The sequence below is a fragment of the Manacus candei genome, unplaced genomic scaffold (genome assembly GCF_025592945.1).
Source record: "Manacus candei isolate 608988 ecotype Guabito, Panama unplaced genomic scaffold, ASM2559294v1 h1tg000034l, whole genome shotgun sequence".
NCBI classification, from domain to species: domain Eukaryota; kingdom Metazoa; phylum Chordata; class Aves; order Passeriformes; family Pipridae; genus Manacus; species Manacus candei.
In genome coordinates this window covers 9,592,529-9,605,228 of record NW_026138082.1, presented here as the reverse complement: position 1 = coordinate 9,605,228, position 12,700 = coordinate 9,592,529, and the positions used below count along the sequence as shown (strand labels likewise).

The window sequence follows — 12,700 nt, the reverse complement described above, 5'->3', positions numbered from 1 at the left end:
CCTCAGTCATCAGTTTTCCAACACATGAAGGTGCACAGCGTGCCATGATAAATACTATTTTTAACTGGTCGATAGTGCATCAACTGTATATAAATATGAACTGTCTCTGCTGTGAGGCTGCCAGCAGTCTTCATTCTTAGTTCCAACGAAATGTCACCTTCATCCATTTTAGCATACATTTGAAGAATACTAGCAGTTCCCACAGTGCTTTTAAATTACCTTTAAATGTTTTAGCTATGTAATTCTCGACAGAAATGACTTCTTCTGCTTTCTCTTTAACAAAGATAATCTGCCCCTCATTCCCTAAACAAGGCTATTCGCCTACAACTTGAGCATCATACAAGAAAGATTACAGCACCAAAGCATTCTTTTAAGTTATTTTAAGTAAATCACAGCTGCAATCACATCTGAAACGCGGGGCCTACCAGCCTTACCTTCCCTAGCTTCAAAAACACCTCGTAGCTTGACTCCAGCCTCTATGAAAGATACAATGTATTTTCTAGGCTAGGGATGACACAATGAAATCTGTTCAATCAGCAATACTAGACCAGAGATTTTCTCACTCTTCGCACTCGCCATCTAAGGCACTTAAGCTATTGCCAGACACCTAAAATAACACCACTACAGCAAACGGAAGGCAAGCAACACTTGAATTTCACAATTTAAAGAGATCTGGAGAAAGGCTTAAAAAAGAGCTAGAAGAGAAGCTGTAATTTTCACAGAATAAATATCAAGTACCAGCCCAGCAGCCAGGGACCCGCTCCTACACACCGGGATAGGTGGCCGCACCAGGTGGGATTCGGACACAACTATCGGGGCCGGTACTGCGGCAGCTCCCGTGAGCGGTCCGCCTCCAGCCCCGGGCTCCCGCTCCGCGGGACCGCGGGGCACGCCAAGCTCCGGCCCCCGGGGAACAAGGATGCTCCGCGGGGCAAGCCGGCCGCTCCAGGCGCAGCCTCCGAGGCACACACCCGGCTGCATCCCTCCTGGATTTGCCACCAATCCCAACAACGAGCCCCTCTCCAGGTCCATCCCTGCCCGCGCGATAGCGAGGCGCAAAGACACCGCGGAGCGGGAAGACAACCGAGGCGGCAGAGAACTCGGCGCGTCTCCCTCACCTTCGTCAGCTGGGCGATCTTCTTGCTCATTTTGAAGTGCAGGTCCGGGCTGTGCTCGGCGCCCAGCCCCGCCTGTGCCGAGCCCGAGCCGAGTTTCCCCGCGCCGGGCGCGGAGCCGCCGCCGTAGCCGTGCTGCGGCTGCTGCCAGCCCATCCCCGGGGTCGCCATCTTCACCGCACGGCCCCCGCCGCCGCTCGGGATCCTCCAACGCCGCCGGCCCTGCCTCGCACCCGAGGGCCGCGATCCGCTGCCCGAGGCGGCTCCTCCCGCCCCGGGCGCTTCCTACGGCCGCCGCTCCCGCCAGCCGCGCCGGGCTGCGGCGCCAAAGCTCTGGGGGCCGCTGCGAGAAGCGGCGCCAGCCTCTCCTCTCCTCGTCCTGCTCCCGGTCCGCTCCGCCGGCAGCGGGCGGAGGGAGGCCGGTCGGTGCGGTGGGGCGCGGAGCAGGAGCAGCAGTCCCCGGTTGCCGGGGCCGCCGCCGGGCTGCTTACGCCGCGCAGCCCCGCGTCACTCTCCGGCCCCGCCCGCGGAGCGGCCGCGGCTCTGGCTGTGGCTGTGGCTGTGGCTCTGGCTGTGGCCGTGACCGTGCGCGCCCCCCAGCGAGCGCGGCCCCGGCCCCGGCACCGCGCCGAGCGCCACCGGCCCGCCCCCGCGGGAGCCGGGAGCCTGCCGCCACTCCTGCGGGCGGAGACGGGGGCGGAGAAGGTCCCTGCCGCCGCGGGGGCTTGGGCGAGATGGGGGCCGGGATGGGGATCAGGTTTTAGTGGTAGGGCTCGGGGCAGCTGTGCTGGTCGCCTAAGCCTTTTTCTCGCGGGAAGGCCCCCGCGTGCGGCGGGGGGTGGCCAAGGTGGGGCTTCCCAACACTGGGAGGGCACAGGGAGCGCCATGGTGCGGTGTGTGTGAGTGAGTGAGTGGAGCGGGTGAGGTGTTGCTGGTCCTCGGGGATGTACTGGTATGTACTGGTGTGTGCTGTCCCCTCACAGCAGCAGGTGGTACGGGAAAGGACCGAGTTAAAGTTGTGGTACCTGAAGTAAGCACGGGACTGCACGATTACCTCAGGTTTTGAGGGAAGTTGGAGGTCGGCCTCTTCTCCCAGGCAACCAGCGACAGGAGGAGAGGATATAGTCTTAAGCTGCACCAAGGGAGGTTTAGGTTGGACATTAGAAGGAATTTCTTCACAGAAAGGGTGATTAGATGTTGGAATGGATTCCCCAAGGAGGTGGTGGAGTCACTGTCCTTGGAGGTGTTTAAGGAAAGATGGGATGAGGCACTTACTACCATGGTATAGTTGACATGGTGGTGTTAGGACAAGATTCAGACTCAATGATCTCAAAGGTCTTTACCAACCTAATTGATTCTGTGAAGAAACAACTCAGTGCTCACAGATGCTGGGGTGACCTGGCTGGTGAGTGAGGAGGCATCCACCTGAGCCAGCCAGTCTCTCCTATAGCCACAGACACTGCCTCTACAGCCAGTGGCCCGTAGGCTGATGAGCATGGAACAAAGGTTCCCCCCAGAGGGGATTCACAGCTGGATTTAGCATGTCCTTTAGCCTGGGTTTGCCTGCTCTCTTCTTCAGTTCCCATCCTGTGTGACTCCTGAGATCCACCACCCTCTTTAACAATTTAACATCTCCTTGCTAGGCTCTGGCCATGTGAGAATATATATATTAATGGGATTGGACACGTCTGATTCCCTGATTAACAGCCTCTGCACACATATTTTACAGAGTCTTTGGTACTCTCTGTTGAGTAGTTTATCTTTTTACTGCTTTTTTTTCTGCTCTAAAAATCTCTTCTTTGCCTGCATTCTTTGTAGGCAGGCAGAAATATTAAAGAGGCAAACCACAAAAATACACAGCTAAGTCTGAGCAACAGACTTCTCAGCAACAGTATGGAGAAAAGTATCACTTAAAATTTGCAAATATTAGAAGTAGGTGGAATAGTAAATTATAAGACGAAATCTGTATTACAGAGCAGTATGCCTTGCTTGCTAGAGATTCATGCTTATATTGTATGGTAAATAGCCAACTAAACATGAACTGCCAGTGCAAACCTGAGGTCATGGGGTAAATTAGGTTCTTTGATGCATAGACTTGTCACTGTCCAAAAGGTACAGTTGGTACTTTTGTACAGATTGATTGTGAGAGTACATGGGAAGTACTTTCATAGAGTTCTGGGATCTGCAATTTTCATGCGTCAACACAACTGGAAAGGTATTTTTAAAAGGGCCAGAAAAAGTAAGGAGGTTCTGGGAAAAGTCTCATATAATGAAGAAAATAATTAACCCAAATTATTTTGAGTAACAAGGAGTCTTTGATTTAATCAAAGTGATTAAAGACGTGACTTAATCCCAGTTTTTCAGTAGCTGTGTTGCGCTAAGCTCAGAATTTGCATTGTCCGGGAAATTCTGACAATGATTTTTTTTTCTCTTCTGAAGTGGCCCATTCTGGCAACAGAGAACAAAGGACAGATGGTGCCTACCCAGCCATTGATTCATGCAGATGAAATACAAGGGGAAGAAAGAATATTAGGAGCATCTGTTTCAAATCTGTGTCCATGGATGACATCCATGAATAGCACATTCAGTTTTATCAAATTAAAAAATAATTCAGTCGCAGAGGAGACTGTGATTTTCATGTCTAGGAAGGTCAAACTACTAATTAAAGCTGTAGACTGATTGTGAAGGCTTTGTCACGGATAATGCTTGTGTCTGGCTGATCGTGCAACCTTAAGCGAGCTTCTTAATTCTTGTGCAAAAGGGCATGTTCTTTAGTGTGCTTAATAATGCCCCTGGTATTAAAAAATGGCTGGCTTAATTTACTGTTAGTCCTAGAAATCTCAAAAGTTACAGAATATTTTCATTTTAGTTTACACATTTTAAATATTCTGGATAGACTTATTTTTCAAGTTAATTGGAGTGGTTTGGGTTTATCAACATTTCTCCTGAGACAAAAAGCCTTACTTTATTTTTTCAGTTTCTTGCACATCTAAGGAACAACATTTGCTGTGGTTCATATTGGCCCCAAATCATTGTTTTGAAGCATTTTGAAGTGATTTATATATGCTGTGCTTATATATGTTTGACAAAACAGTCAAATACCTTCAATTTTGTCTTCCTCTTGTACTGAGATGCTAAATAGTAAGTTTTGTCTAGGTGCTTTTAAATTTTAAAAAAAGTGATTAAATATTCTTTGTCAATATTTCATGTGCCTTTTAGTAGTAGTTTGCATATTCTGATTTTTTCAAGCTTCTCTTTACACATTTTAGGCCTTTAGAGCTCAGATGGTGACTGCTAAGCTCTTTTCCATTCAGGCCTGCATATGTAGGATAGAGCCTGATTTCTTAAGGTTACTGCTGAAAAGGGGCTTAATGCAGCAGCACCGCCAGGATCCTAGTGCTTTTTCCTTGGGTGGGATTTCACATCTCATCAGTGCAGTAGGATCTGTAGGTCTAAAGGTGTCCCGGGGCTTGGGCTGAGGCCATCCAGAGGCAAATGAGGAGGCAGCGCTCAGGGTTTGCTGAAAGGTGCAAAAAGCGATGGGACAAGGCAGGGCTCTCGATGTGTATCATTGCTCTGAAAGCTGCACAGTGAAACCGTTGGTGTCTCTGTCACCACGGGGTTATGTAAGTGAGATACAATTTGTGTCTATCTAGTGTCTCCATGTGACTGTAGGCGCCATGTGGGAGTGCTCTTGGTATATGTGTACAGACCCGTTTTTTAATGCATTTGAAATATGCTTTAAGATTGCAATTTTTTAGGTATTTGCTATGGATACATAGCAGCATGTGGGGAAGACTTTGTAGTTTTGCTTTTTCTGATATAAAATCACCTGTGGGAAAATCTACCTGTGCCTTTTTTTGTAATCTACTGACTATCTATTTATTTGCATATTCGCTGTTCAGATGTTCTGCTGTGTGTGTAACATTTTCTAAAATTATGAAATACCGTCACTGAGAATTGTGAAACCAGGAAAGAATTTCATTTACATTCAATCCGCTGGAAATATTATGGATTATAGATTTCCATGTGCACAAACCCTCCTTTATTTACCTCATCACAGCTCTGACTAAGATAAATGTGTGCAATCACTGTATGCCTTCTTTTCAAGCCGCAGGCACAAAACTCCCTTTCTGATTCTTTATAGACAGAAAATGTTACAAGGGCTAAGCTTGCTTTGTGATAATGTCTTTTGACAACTCTGAAGATGTCAGGAAGTCGGCAGCTTTTTCTGAAAGGATGGTTAACGAGAAATTTGACCTACTGGTCTTTGCAGGTTTGTGCTGTTTAATTTGTAAGCCTGCAGCTACAACTCTGACCAGAATTTAATTTTTTTTTTGTGAACGTGTATGAAGAAAGTAACTAAATACTTAAAAATACTTAAATTTAGTAACTAAATACTTAAAATATGGCGATTCTTTAAAAAAGTCTTTATTTCTCCCAGAATGCTAACGAATGATTTATTATATACGTACCTTAAGTTTATATACAAATTTAATTATTTTCATAAAGTAAGAATTCACCTTTTAAAGGAATAGTATAAAATATTCAAAATAACAGCAGCACAGTTTAAACATATCTGTCATTCCTGGTTTAATTTTCTGGTCCAAACAAACCTGGTGGAATATAATAACTGAATAAGCCCATGATGTCCTACTTTAACATAAAGACCTCATTGCTAAGGCTGAGGTTAATCTAGGATGCTGAGGTTTCTGTGTAAGAAATCATAAAAAAAATTTTGTTTTGAAAGCGTGCAAGGGACAAGGGCTTCTTTTGTTAGCTGTAGATAATGATATAGAGCTGTAGATAATAATATGTGATATATATTTTCACATCAGTAAAGGAGCACCCAAAATTGTCTTACTATGGTTGCATATATAATCATGAAGGATATGCAGGGGGGAGGTGAAAAAGCAAACAAAAATAAAAACTAAATATCGTAATAATCTCATGACCTTTTTATTTGTGGGTTAGCAAGACTGTGATTTATATAAAGTAAACAATCAGATCAGCATTTCAGGATACTTATCTGAGTAGTACAATCAATTACCTTTTTGCCTCTGTATGCAAGTAAGCTTTCAGGCAATATGAGGCAGTGGTACAGGGTGACAAGTACAGATTTATGACTCTACCTGGTAGATTTTTAGTCCTTACATCTTTTGAGATTTATAATTTTATGGCTATACACTGATTTTGCCTTCAAAGCTTGAAAGACCCAACCCCTGCAAGTCTTGAATTAATATGTGTGGAAACCTGGTGTAAACTGAGTATTTCAAATAAGGAAGCAGAGAATGGCGAACACACATCTGATACAGATAAAGCTGTTGTCTTTATTACATCTGTTTGCCCATCTAGGAAACTGTTAGTATGTGGAAAATAATTTAGGTCACCAGTTCCTAAAAGGAATGATACAACCTCATGCATGTGTCCAAACTGGACAACCGTCAAGATATGATGGAGGAGAGAGTGTTTGGCCTGCAACTTGTGAACAAGTGTATTTGAGTGATTGGGGTTTTTTGCTGATTCTTTGGAAAATAATTTTCCAGATTCTGTAAAGATGTGCACTGGCACACAGAAAAATTCCCATGAGCAGCTACCTCCAGATAATTCTCTCTTTCTTTAAATCCATTTATATCTTTTCTTGCATAACATTTAACAATGTTAATTCCTCACATGGAAGCATGCAGTTGGGGGCATATGGCTTTTTATTAGAAAAATTAATAATATCAACATCAATTGGTTTTAACAAGTAAAGATTTTCATAATATTTTAGTTTCAAGCACAAAACAGTAGTTAAGGATTGAAAAGTCCACTGTAAAGGAAAAAGACCAGCAAGAAAAGTGCAAGGCTCTATCTTTCTTCTGATATAGCTCTCTTTTTTAATTATCCTGATGTAACTTTGTTTTTAAAGCTTGATCCGCTTTTTTTTTCAGCAGAGAAGTTATATTTTAAAGAAAATAAGAAAAATTACAGAGAAAACACAGATCTGTTTTACAAACAAAGTTTAAAAAAAAAGCAGCAGGAGAAACAGAAACAAAGAAAAACTAATGCCTTTGGAAAAATATCTCGCTGCTTACACATGACTGTCATTTAGAGACAGGAGTCACATAAAGGAAGTGTTGGCTGTTTCACTCAATGCTGTTCTGGAAATTGCTGAGATACAGCTGGGTAAAAGATGCTTCAAGAGTCTAAGCAGTATAAAATATTTTTTTTCTTGTTTTAGAAAGGATCTGATACCTTTCTGTTCTCTTTAGCTGCACAGATGGAGAAAAGTGGATGAATCCTAGTGTTTCTATTAGTTCTCCTAACTTTTTCTTTGTCAAGTACTATTTCAATCTAGTCCTTTGTTAATTTATCAAGGCATGAGGCATTTGCCAACATCAGGAAAGCACCCAGACGTTTAAAAACCCATCTAAACCAGAGAACTAAACCTATCGGTGCTCATCACTGGACAGAAAATTAATGAGTCAACTGATCATTACAAAGCCAGAGCTCATGCTAAAAATTCATGTAAATGTTAATAGTAGCTGTACAGAATATTTTATGCCAGTCATCTGCATCAAGATGTAGCATGTAACCCTGTGGAACCTCTCAGGAACAGGCTTTTAGTAGTCACTTCATTTTCAGCTTAGAGACAGTATTTTGGCTGGCAAAATATATCTTTTGAAGTAAGCCTTCTTACTCTAAATAATGTTTTGTTTCGGCTTTTCTCAAGGTTTTTTTTTTAATAAATGGTACTCATTTGGTCTAAGTTGCCAATAAAGTCCTTAAATAGGATATAGTAGTCCTTATAGTCTTTCATGTCACCTGTAAAGATTTAACATGTAAGCTACTGCTTTAAGCTGCTTCATAGCAGGTTTTCTCATTTTTTGTTGTGCTCCATTTTTAAATTATGTATGTTTTTTCAGATATTAAAAATTAGACCTAAAACAGTGAAACTGGCAGCTCAGCTAAGAGCAAGTACTTGAGAGGAATGGTGAGTGGACAGGAGGAAGGGAACAGAGAGGTCTTGTTGTCTAAGTTTGGGCCCTCTGGGGCAGGGTTGGCCTTTTTGATGGGAAATAGGAGGCCAAAGAATTTGATTTTCAAGCCAGGCCTGCTCAGCAGGACTCTCATGGTGAATTTAGCAGACATTAGAAGAACTGCCATCCTTTCCTGCATAACCTGTGTAAATCAACCTTGATGATTTCATTCCCTGAAATATGTCAAACTAAATCCTGATCTTAATGTTTCGAATCAGTCTTTTTGGATTAGTGCTACAAATAAATTTGGGGATGCAGAGAAACCTTTGTTTAATTTCTATGTTCAGACTCAATATGTAGACACATTTCTGCACATGAAAATGCAACTTTATCAATATATGCTAAATTTAGCATAATTTTGATTATGTGGAATTGTCTACTGCAGAGGAAAAATCCAGTCTTGCATTCCACACTGGAATATAAATCTAATCATCTGCCTAGGACACTTTTATCCATGTATGTCAGAAAGCGGTTTTGGTTTTGCTCATGGACAAAATAGCAGATAGGACAAAAATTGTGTATTAAGTGAAGTTGAATTTGAAGGTCTTTATCATAGACTGTTGGTCTTTTCCATTTTTATGCTCCTCTGACAATATCTCATTAAGGAGACTGTTCAGAGTAAAAAATGAATACATTTCAGGTAATTCAATTAATACATTCATATTAATCTTCGTTAAGATGAAAGCCTTCCTATTGAAAGGCACAGTGACCTTTGATATACTATTGGAGTTTCTTCCAGGGATGCATTAAGTAATTTTGCTGACTTCTGTAATGTTCCTCTAAGGATGGAACTAAATGGAAGGGAGTGCTGTGAGTGGGGCTGTGTTGTTTCTAATACAAGTGCTACAATCATCTCAGAAAGGAGACCAATGCAAGGAAATCTGCATGGCCTTTTAGTAGCAACTGGTAAAGATTACTTTGGAATATTAGTATGACTTGCTCAGCTCAATCCTGACATTGTTTTAATATGCTGGATTTGTTGTACAGCATGTAATGCATTTATTCTCTTTTTGGAGGAAAAGCAGATTTATAGGCTAAAATATAAAAACAATTCTGACCAATGCAAATATTATTCAGATTATTAATATATGATGAAAAATCCCAAACAAACATGATTAGAATAAGACTTACTATGCTGACCTTCCTGAGAAAATCTGTCTGGCTGCTGATGTTTGTTTGATTTTGGCATCATTATTGCCAGCTGATATTTATCACCTCTATTATGCATCTTTGGGGAAAAAATCCTCAGTAGGAAAAACGCAGCTAGAGAGACTGTCCCCAGTTTAAGTGTCACTGCTCTCAGCAACTTGATCTAACGTCGTATACCTGTTCATTGGTGGATGAAAGGCTGGACATGACTTGGCAATGGTCAACCCAGAAAGTCAACCATACCCTGGGCTGCATCAAAAGCAGTATGGCCAGCAGGTCAAGGGAGGTGATTCTGCCTCTCTGCTCTGCTCTTGTGAGACCCCATGTCCACTTCTGGGACATAAGAAGGGGGTGGACCTACTGGACCGAGTCCTTAGGAGGGATGCAAAGATGATTAGAGGAATGGAGCACCTTTCCTATGAGGAAAGGCTGAGAGAATTTGGTTTGTTTAGCCTGGAAAAGAGATGGCTCAGGAGTGACCTAATTGTGGCCTTCCAGTACCTGAAAGGAGCCTGTAAGAAAGATGGAGAGAGACTTTTTACTAGAGCATGTAGTGACAGAACTAGGAGGAGTGGATTCAAACTGAAAGAGGGTAGGTTTAGATTAGATATTAGGAAGAAATTCTTTCCTGTGAGGGTGGTGAGGCACTTGAACAGATTGCCCTGAGAAGCTGTGGATGTCTCACCCCTGGAAGTGTTCAAGGCCAGGCTGGATGGAGCTCTGGGCAACCCAATCTACTGGAAGGTGTCTCTGCCCATGGCAGGAGGGTTGGAACTAGGTGATCTTTAAGGTCCCTTCAAACCCAGGCCATTCTATGATTCTATGCTTATAGGAGCACTGGTTCAGATTTAAGCAGGGCAGGGATTTAGTTCACTACATTCTATGCTGGGATTCATATTGTCCCTTACATATACTCGTTCAGCCTTCACGATGCCTATAAAATTCACGTGGTCTTGCAACAGGCATAATGGATGAAATGTAGATTTTTTTTCTTCAAGGTCGTCAGTGGAAGGTTGGGTGGGACCGCTGAAAGCCACACTGAGTAGCACATCTTAACTACAGTGCAGGTAAAGGCACGAAAAGGACCAGGACTGATCAGATTTCCCTTCTCCCTCAGTACCAATGGGATCACTTGGAAGCAGCCACAGAAATGCTCCAGTAGGAAAGTTCAAACAGATGGCTGGTGTAGCTCTGATCCTGCCCTCAGGGTCATTCTGCAGAGCAACACAGACAACATTTGTCATCTGTGTTTCTCACTAAGATGGTATTGGAAATGGAGAGATTGGGTGCTTGAAGGATTTTACTTTGAACGTAGCTAATTAATCTCCAACATTTGTTCAGGATTTTCTGTTCCACATGCTTATCTCCAGTCTATTCCTTGACACATGTGAATTCAAATTGCTGTATCTTGCCAATGTATTTGAGGGGATTTGGGTATAAAGATTTGGAGACTAGGAAGGATTTTGGTCATGCCTCAAAAAGGAAGAAAGATAGACTGGCATATTTCCAGAAAATTGACAGCGCTGGATTTATGGTTGTGCTAAAATTGTGTTGAAGCGCTAAAAGCTTTGCACAAGTGTCAATATTCAAATAAATTTTTTTTTTGGTAAAGATTTTATTACCTTGAAATAGGGAAAGGCTTCTTTTGAAATAAATGTATTGCAAACTGCAATATTTAAAAATTTATTTGCATATGCAGGTTCCTGACTGAATGCCTTTTATAGAAGTGTTCCATAAAAGTAGTGGTTAAGGGAAGATGAAGAAGAGCACTTCTAGTTTATTACTGATCTTCAATTAACCCATCAAAATCAAGAAGCATATGTCTTGAATTTGATACAGTAACTAAAACCATCAGGGGTAGGGGAAACAGAGCAAAGTTTATCTGCCCCAAATAGGATAACCTGCTATTACTTTAAGTTCTGGTAACTGTGGTTATCTAGTGACTGTACTGTTACTATTCACAGTGGTGGTGATTTGAGACCTGCCTGCCAGACATCCAGCTTTGAATTGAGTACTGGAAACTACAGGATTGTCAACTATCTTGATTAAAGTGCATCGGGCCTGAAAACATCCCTTTTTGCTCTAACTCCAACCAGCAACACAGCTTGAGTGCAGCAGAAGGTAGGGTTTCAAGTTCTTGACAGGAAACCAACTCACTCAACAATATTTAAAATTTTGGAAGGGATCAGGATTAGTGTTGCATAGGCCTGGTTCTGGACCAAGGTAAGATATTTGCTTTGAGAGAGGGCTACCCTTGGAAGCTAAAATACATTCTATCCCAAGTCAGCCTAAACTTGTGTTTCAGTATATCATGCATATAAATTTCATAGAGTGTGTCATATCCTGTTTAGGGCATAATCAAGCTAGTTTATAAGCACAGAAATGTCAGTATTTTTAATTATTATGGAAAAGGTTGTAAAATGATTGAAAAATGTTCTTGAGAGGGAGAGAAAAGATACAGATAATTTCTATGACCAGAATAGTACTTAAACTTACAAACTATTGCTTATGAAGTTTAAGAACAGGCATTTTAGAGAAAGCAAATAAGAGCTAAGTTTTTCCTCACAAAGCATATGATTGCTCTTGAGCATCTTTTGAAATTTATGAACAGTAGGGCAAAATTGTAAAGATTATATGTCGCTGATAGTAATTTTTTACATCATTGTTCATTTTTACTTTACATCTTATTACAAGTGCCTCTAATTGCTATAATAAAATCTAGTTTACTTGCTTGTAAACATATCTTGTTAGATATTAAGAGACTAATTCTGAAATAATTATTACAACTCTTTGTATGCTGAGCTAGTTACTCACAACAGTTTATCAACTTACACATAAATCCGTGTTTTAAACACTACAGGTTTCTTGATTTATGACTAAAACTGCATAAAAGTAAATAAATATTTACAACACTTAGTGAGGAAGGTAATAAAGCATTTGAATATCAAGAGTGACTCCACAAAGAATTTTTTTAAGTCAAAGACTGTGATGAAGCAATGTGGTTTCTCTGAAGCAGGAAACCTGAAGGGCAAGAAAAAGAATTCTCTTCAAGTATTCATCCACTTAGAGTGAGCTTGGTGATTAGAGCCTGATCCAGCAGGTACATTTTTGGTTTGAGTGTTCAAGTCCTCTCTTTGTGATCAGCTTTCACTTGATCAGAGTCGTGCCACACACTCTACCAGCCAAATACAGAAATATACTTCTACTAGGAATTTTTGCTATCTATTATTTTGACCCTACTATAATTTTCAGAGATTGGAAATCCATCAGAGAAATAAAAACTAATTCATTCTTTTAGTAACAAAGAGCCCATTTCCCAACTGATCTTCAGTTAAACAGAAGATCAACATTTACCAACATTTAACAGAAGGATAAAAGGTTTTTGATTTTGTTTTGATCAGGAGTATTATTTCT

The 12,700-nt window shown here is 41.6% G+C and overlaps 1 protein-coding gene across 6 annotated transcripts in view; it reads right to left on the bottom strand.

Moving 5' to 3' along the window:
* FAM184A (family with sequence similarity 184 member A) overlaps positions 1 to 1,286 on the bottom strand; it is a 77,245-nt gene extending 75,959 nt beyond the window's left edge. For 4 of the 6 annotated variants that reach the window (XM_051792129.1, XM_051792130.1, XM_051792131.1 and 1 more), the window contains exon 1: positions 1,119 to 1,278. In XM_051792129.1, the coding sequence (XP_051648089.1) occupies positions 1,119 to 1,271 (153 nt within the window). In that variant the 5' untranslated portion in view covers positions 1,272 to 1,278. Of the gene's footprint in view, positions 1 to 1,118 lie in introns of all 6 variants that reach the window. The other 2 variants (XM_051792127.1, XM_051792128.1) reach the window with 1 other exon arrangement.
* Between the last annotated feature and the right edge of the window lie 11,414 nt (positions 1,287 to 12,700).